Raw genomic sequence first — 7,943 nt, forward strand, 5'->3', positions numbered from 1 at the left:
TCTCACCAATCAGAAATTGGTCCAATAAAAGATGTTACCTCACCCACCTTGTCTCTCTAATATGCTGGGACCAACATGGCTACGGTAACACTACATATAACAGAGGAAATGATGTGTCAAGTGACTACTCTATTGTCACTTAACCATTTTTATTGGCTGTTTTAAAATGAAGATTCTTGCCTTTGGCACCCCCCTTGGTTTTTGGTTAACTGTTTTCTGTAGGTAAACAAAATTATTTAAAAAAAAAAAAAAAAGGGATGAGCATTGTTTGGGGGCGGAGGAGTGGGTGATGGCACAGAGGAAAAGATAGGGATGCCCAGAGGGGACTACCACTGGGATGGCAAAGTTGCAGGGAGTCCCTCTGAGACATACTGTCACTGTGGATCCCAATACCCATAGCTGCAACAGAGCTGAGGCTTGCCTTCAGCCAGGGGAATCTGCTGCTAATAGTATTCTGTTCACAAGGGAGGTTGCCAGTGAGCTCTGAGTCTTGTTGCAGATCATTACAGCCTTGGAAGAAGACCCGACAGCCCAGAAGATGCAGTTGGGATACCGACTGCAGCAGATTGCAGCTGCTGTGGAGAACAAAGTCACTGATTTGTGACCCAGACAAATAGACTGTGATGCTCTTGGGTGGCTGAACAGAGATGAATAGTGCTGCTCACTGGAACTTCATAGCTTCACACAAGTTGTCCCACTGCCTTTGGAACCAGACGCTCTGGGGAGCTGGCATGTGACACAAGAGGAGGTGGCCAAGAAAATGCAAAGTACAAATGTCCTTACATCTCAGAGAATATTTTTTTACAGATTTTTTTTTCCTTTTTTAAAATGAACTTTAAACTATGGGAGTTTCTACAAACCACAGTGTGAGAGAGAGTGAGAGAGACCAGGCAGCTTCTTCCCACATGTTGTGAATGTGCCAAGTTTCCAAACAATATTGCCAAGGAGCTGGATAACACAAGAGCTTCAGAACAAAGCTAAAGACCATACATGGCTTCTTGTGAGCCTCTAGCCTCATTTTGGTACTAAGGATAGGAGAGACTAGTGCTGTGCCTGCTGCCCTGAACATTGTGTAACCACCACTGCTATGATGGTAATAGCCCAGGCTACTGCACTCATGGTAGTGCTGGACAGTCAGTGTGTGAGCTTCCTGAGCCCTCATGGAACTAGCTGGGGCACTAGGACTGATGTAGTCTGTTAGGGATTAGCCCAGACGTGGTAACCTCTCTAAGGACCAGAGTGTACTCCTCCAGCATACAGCCCGAGAAGCAACACGGCTGCAGTTTGGTCCACCTGTTCCATGGTCTGAGCTGAGGAGCATCTCCCACAGCATGACCACCAGTGCACTGGTGGGGTTGTGCCTGGCACCCAGAAGTACTGAATGTAGGGATGAGAAATAGACTGAGAGGGAGATCAGAAAAGTCGCTTGGTCCCAGGGTTCTAGTCTTCCTCACTGCTTGTCTGTGACTCATGCTAATGAGACGAACATGCTCACCAGTTCCACGTGTTGACCCAGTAGGCTCAACCTAGTCCTAGCATAAGCAGGCACCATGCCACTGCCATCTATGGAGCTATACTGGACTGAATTTAGCATGGCTTGGGGAGAGGGCAAGGTGAACTTACTGAAGTGCCTCTAACCTAGATGTTATGTCTGACCCTCTGGTTCTCTGTGGTCACTTGGAAAGCACAGTGAAGGCCTTGTACTTATTTCCTTTCTCTGGCTTGTAGCCATTTTGGTACTCTGAACTGGATCTGTAAATACCCTCAAAATTACAAAGTATTTACATCCTTAAGGGGAATGTTAATTTTGTTTTTCTGAGACAATACTTCACTTGGATGAGCATCTCCTTGGACACTGTCATCATCACAAACTCCCCAGGCTAAGCACTGCCTGTGTCACACTGCTTCTGCATAGTCTTTGCCTCACTGGGCAGATCAGGGGCTTCTGACTTTTTCAGAAACATCTGGAGTCGCACAGTAACAATTGGCTTTTCCCCAAATTTCCCACTAAGCTGAAATAGTTGAAGGCTCAATCTCACAGCCAGATATACCTTCCTCACCTTTATCTCTGCCTAAAGTGAAACTCCAAATACTCCCCTGAAGCTGAATATCTTCTTCTCAAATTCTCCTGTGTGGGGCTCCACTTTAGTGACCTACTGCACACTTAAAATCTTAGTGGAAATCCTGAACTGATTCCACAGCCCACAGAAGAGCAGAGCAAAGGACCCAAGTGGCCAGGGCCCCCAGTGGATGAGCACCAGGATGAGGAAACCAAACAGCGACCATGCTCTGTAAATTGACCAACCCCTCTGGCAGCGTTCCCTCTTTCCAAATTGAATGGAACCAAACTCAGGCTCTGCCCTAGTCCCTCCCACCCTTGGCCTGAGTTTGTTTCCATTCTCTCAGAGAGGACTAAAGGAGTTCCCCTCTCTCTGCATCTAAGCAGGGCTTGAGGTAATGCTTGCTTCCTTGGGGCTCAAAGGGGAGGGATTTCTCTCCATTCCCCCAGCCATGTCTCCCCAACTGAGCACATGGGGAGTGTCTTTGGTTTCCTCTTACTCACTTGTCCCCCCCCCGTGGAGCCAGGAATAGCTCCAGTGCTGAATGACACCACCCCTACATTCAGACCATGTACAAAGTGCAACTTTGACTGCCAATCCACTCATTTTGTCTGGAACTGCTGATCGCATGGAGACGGCTAGACTCCAGCAAAGAAATACGGTGTCTCTACTGTGTGTGTTAACTGGAGGCGCCAGCTAGATGAGTCTTGTTGGGCTGAGCCCTGTGCAGTCATACAATTAAAAAAAAAAAGCACCGGCCCCAAAGAATTTACAAGCCTAGGTTCAGGCAAAACTTAACAGGTGAAACGAATGTGCGAGGGAGGACGGATGGGTAAGAGTGATGATGCCATCTGTGCAGTGCCAAGCAAACCTCCCGGAGTTGGGGAGCATGAGATTCAAAACTCTTTTGGCATCTGTCTTTATAACTTTTCCAACCAGACACCAAGAGCTGGCAGACTTTCCTCTGCTGTTTGTGGCCCAGCAGTGTCTTTGCTTCTCCCAGATTTTGGAAAATCTCTTTTCTCACAAAGTCCTATCAGTCAATTTGAAAGGAGGGGAATTCTCTTGTTTATCCAAGATTTACATTAACCTGAAGTCAGATGTTCGTCTCTGTCACCAACCCCTCCCCACCAACTTTTGGCTCCTGCTTGATTCATCAGCTTCTCCCTTTGAATTTGCCTGCCAGAACATGATGGCAACACAGGTCAAGGAGTGTACATCTTTGTCTGCGTACCTTGACCAGGACTGAGGTGGGGTGTAGGTACCATTCAGTACTGGAGATAAGATTTCTTGTTTCTCCAGGGACGTGCGTGTGATTTACCCATATAACAATATTAACAAAAAGAAGTCATTTAAAAACACTGCAAAAATGGTGTCAAAAGAAAATAAAGTAACATCTCCAGTGACCTGTCTCATAAGCTAAAAAGGATACGACATTCTCAGCTTAGTCACAGTGAAAACAGAAAAGATGATAGCATACATTTCTCCTACGATCTGTCACCATCAAGCTGTCAAATACCATCTCCCTCTTGCTGTATCCTGGACCTACTTTTTAACGTCCCTATGACTGTCAGTTTGCAGGTTCAGACATGCCCCTTCTCGTCTCTCCATTCGAGCCTCTCCCACATGGTAGAGTCCACTACCTCAACAGGGTGAGGTTTCATTAATGCTTGCACAAAAGTCTTTACTAATTCCTGTTGTGGGGGGTGGTAGATTCCTAATTACCTCTGGGCGGTTCCATCCAGCCTTCCTGACTCCATGGTAGTTGTGTCAAAAGCCCCAGGGATTTTTATTTCCTTAGATCACCTTTGGATATGTACCATGTTCCTACAGGACCTAGCTTCTGTAGGCGCTTGGTCATGCCCTCCTGCTGTATACACCTAGTCTCTGTCTCTGCAGGGCACAGAGATAGCTCTTTACATTTGTTTTATTAATTTCTCTCGCCGTGAAACATAACTTGACAGACCTTAGATCCTCTCTCTCAGATATGATCTTTGCGTGGGGGAAGAGAGGGAGAAGTTAGCTTCCAGCTGTCAGAATAGGGGAGGAGAAACTGAAATGGTAATCAGTACTGAGATATAAATTGTCATCAATAGATTTCAGTTAACCCCCCTTTGTGATGAATAGGGGTTCCTGGCTCCTTACATGATGGAACCCTACATTTTGTCTCTCCAGCTTTAGATTCAAGCTGGCCACAGGTTTGGGGGTCACATTCAGAAGTTTTTCTTTATAACCATAAGCGCTTAAAAAATGTATAATGAAAGCTTAAATTCTGCAGAAGCTGACAGGGTCTGATTCAGTGAAGCACCATGTGCTGCCTCAGTCTGACCCCTGGTTGCTGTTAGATGTCACTTTTTGATGCCTTTCTCCCTGGGCTGATTTCTCTGGCTTTCCAGGACACCAGGGGCATTGCTTAGCTATTTCTGCTCCTTTGGCGGTGGGAGGGCTGTACGTACACGTCTTCTCTTGACTGACTTAATTTTGTATTTTCCGGTTTGTTGTGGCCTGGCCAGCCCCATGTCCACATCCTGCCCCTTCTTTTTGAGTTCTTGGAGCTCCCAGCATGCTCTCTTTCTCAACAAATTGGAATTAATAATTAATATAAGAAGCTTGAAAATATGAATGTTGTCACATAGTGTAATAACTGTAGATACTATTGTGAGATGTAGGAATCTATTGGTGAGACAAGGTTATGTCTGTAAATAATCAGTTTAGAACCCAAATGATTTTAATAGAGAGAATTCTTACATGAGTGATTCAATAAACATTAATATACAACATGGAATGGGTGTCATGGTTTTGTGTCTTAAAATAATTTGGCTGCTACTTATGTTCCAGAATATGCTGCCCCTGGCCCAAGTGCCAACTCCGCAGCTCTCATTGGCCAGGAATTGCGGTGCAGTGTGGTGCCTGCAGAGACCCCATAACCCCCTGCCTAGGAGTCACTGCCAGATATGTGCCAGTCACTTTTGGGAGTTTCCCAAGATAAGCGCCATCCCCTCTCCTACACCCTGCTCCCCAGCCCTGAGCCCCCTCCAGCGCCCAAACTTCTACACCCCTCAGCTCACCCCACCCTACCCCCAGCACCCAAACTACCTTTCAGAGTCCACACTCCCTCCCAAACTCCCAGCCCAGAGCCCACCCCCTCCTGCACCCTAACCCTCTACCCCAGCGTGGTGAAAGTGAGTTCGGGTGGGGGAGAGCGAGTGATGGAAGAAGGGGGCATGGCCTTAGGCAAGGGGGTGGGGCAGGGGTTGAGTGGGAGGAATTGGGGGTCCCTGAAAAAAATTATATCAAAATAGGCGTCCTTGGGGCCAAAATAGGGGCTAAAGTTTGAAAACTGCTGGCCTGAGGTACCAATCCTGAAAGTTTCTTCGGGGGGTTGGATGGACCCCTGCAGCTGGGCAGAGCCCCCCACTCCTGTCCAAGGTGCTGGGGGGCAATGGGGTCCCTTTAAACTAGGGCATGCAGTTCCTTGTAGAAGCAGCAGGTCCCTGTTGCTGAAAAGCCTGCTGAAGTTCCCTGGCTTTCACCGGGCACGGAGGCTCAGCCCCGTCGTGCCCAAGCTTTGCATCCGCTTGCAAGCTGCAGGTGGCTCTCTGCTCCCTCCGTCGCTCCTGGGCTGGTTTGCGCCGGGGCCTCGAGCACCCACGAGGGCTTCTGCTGCAGGCAGCGGCGGGGGCGCCTCTGCCCAGGCTGGGCCCGCTTGGGCTGGGCGCCGGGCTCGCCACGGCGAGCAAGCCGGGGGCAGGCGTGCCCGGGCCCGGGCCCGGGCCCAGGCCGGCCGGGGGCCGCTCAGCCCGCTTGCAGCGCCTGCCCCGGCACTTTGGCCTTCTGCGGCCGGGGGGGTCAAGGCAGCGGGGCGGCGAATTCCCGCGCAGGCGCAGCGACCCCAGGGGCGGCCCGGCTGGAGCAGCGCTCGCGCCCTAGGCTGCCGGACGGGCTCGCGTCACGTGGCGCGTTGCCGTTGACAACGCCCCTGGCGCCGGGGCTCGCGCGGCCGCCGCTGAGGCGAGGGGCGGCCGCCAGCGGGACCCGGCCCGTCGCTTGGCCCTGGCGCGCTCCGGTCACAGCGGCCCGAGCGGCGGAGACCCCGAGGGCCGGGTCAGGCCGCGCCGCCGGCAGCGGGGGGAAGCGGCGCGGGCGGGGGGCTCCGACCCCCAGGCCTCAGCCTCGCCCCTCGCCTCGGGGCATAAGTAGGGGTATAAGTAGGGGCATAGCGAGCAGATCGAGGGACGTGATCGTTCCCCTCTATTCGACATTGGTGAGGCCTCATCTGGAGTACTGTGTCCAGTTTTGGGCCCCACACTTCAAGAAGGATGTGGATAAATTGGAGAGAGTCCAGCGAAGGGCAACAAAAATGATTAGGGGACTGGAACACATGAGTTATGAGGAGAGGCTGAGGGAGCTGGGATTGTTTAGCCTGCAGAAGAGAAGAATGAGGGGGGATTTGATAGCTGCTTTCAACTACCTGAAAGGGGATTCCAAAGAGGATGGCTCTAGACTGTTCTCAATGGTAGCAGATGACAGAACGAGGAGTAATGGTCTCAAGTTGCAGTGGGGGAGGTTTAGGTTGGATATTAGGAAAAACTTTTTCACTAAGAGGGTGGTGAAACACTGGAATGCGTTACCTAGGGAGGTGGTAGAATCTCCTTCCTTAGAGGTTTTTAAGGTCAGGCTTGACAAAGCCCTGGCTGGGATGATTTAACTGGGAATTGGTCCTGCTTTGAGCAGGGGGTTGGACTAGATGACCTTCTGGGGTCCCTTCCAACCCTGATATTCTATGATTCTATGATATGATGACGGGGGCCCTGGTTCGTGTGTTCTGAGGAGGTGGGAGTAACATTTCCTGCTTCGCTGGGTCCACGCTATTCGCATCCCCCTTCGCTGTCTCATTTCCACAGCGAGCCGGCCCAGTTCTGTTCATGTCTCCACATATGGAAGCTGTTCCATATCCCTCATCATTTTTGTTGCGCTTCTCTGTATTTTTTCCAGTTCTAATATATCATTTTTGCGACGGGGCAATCAGAACTGCATGCAGTATTCAAGATGTGGTTGTATCATGAATTTATATGGTGGTATTATGATATTTATTGTCGTCTTATCTTGCCCTTTCCTCATGGTTCCTAACATTCTATTAGCTTTTCTGACTGCCGTTGCAGTCAGCAGATGTTTTCTGAGAACTAGCCTCTATGACTCCAAGAGCTTTCTTGAGCAGTAACGGCAAATTTAGTCCCATCATTTTGTAAATTGGGATCATGTTTTTCAATGTGTGCATTTATCAACATTGAACCAGAGGGACAGGAAGACCCGGTGCCCCTGCAGACATCTTCCTCATTCTCCCCGGATGAAGTGGTGGTGGGCGCTTCCACCACACCACCTGCCATGGACAACAGGGCATACCAAGAGTTGCTCAAGAGGGTGGCTCAAAACTTAAGTATTCAGGTGGACATTCTCGTCCCTGAAGGTCCTTTGAGTGTGACTTTGCCCCTCATTAAGACGATCTATAACACCACTAACCCATGGCAAAAGGGGTCGAGAGAAAATACTTTGTGCCCTCTAAGGGATATGAGTGCCTGTTTACTCATCCTCAGCTGGGTACTCTGGTAGTGAAGGCGGCCACCCAGAAAGAAAGGCAGGGACAATCGGGGCCGACGCCTAAATCCAAAGAAGTGAAGATGTCTCTTTGGTAGGAAGGTGTATTCTACTGGGGGGGCTTCAGCTTCGCATTGCCAACCAGCAGGCAGTGCTTAGCCGCTATCGTTATAATTCCTGCAACAAGCTGACCAAGTTTCAGAAACTGCTTATGGCAGTCTCCTGCTCGGAGTTTGTGGCTGTCCTGAAGGAGGGCAAGGTCATCATAAGGACCTCCTTACAGGCCTC

At 50.0% G+C, this 7,943-nt stretch overlaps 1 protein-coding gene across 11 annotated transcripts in view; it reads left to right on the top strand.

Annotated features, from left to right (window-relative positions):
- PLXNB1 (plexin B1) overlaps positions 1-4,840 on the top strand; it is a 191,024-nt gene extending 186,184 nt beyond the window's left edge. For all 11 annotated transcript variants that reach the window (XM_073350752.1, XM_073350762.1, XM_073350758.1 and 8 more), the window contains one exon: positions 500-4,840. In XM_073350752.1, the coding sequence (XP_073206853.1) occupies positions 500-604 (105 nt within the window). In that variant the 3' untranslated portion in view covers positions 605-4,840. The remainder of the gene's footprint in view (positions 1-499) is intronic.
- Positions 4,841-7,943: the final 3,103 nt, after the last annotated feature.

The sequence above is a fragment of the Lepidochelys kempii genome, chromosome 7 (assembly GCF_965140265.1).
Source record: "Lepidochelys kempii isolate rLepKem1 chromosome 7, rLepKem1.hap2, whole genome shotgun sequence".
In the NCBI taxonomy this organism is placed as follows: domain Eukaryota; kingdom Metazoa; phylum Chordata; order Testudines; family Cheloniidae; genus Lepidochelys; species Lepidochelys kempii.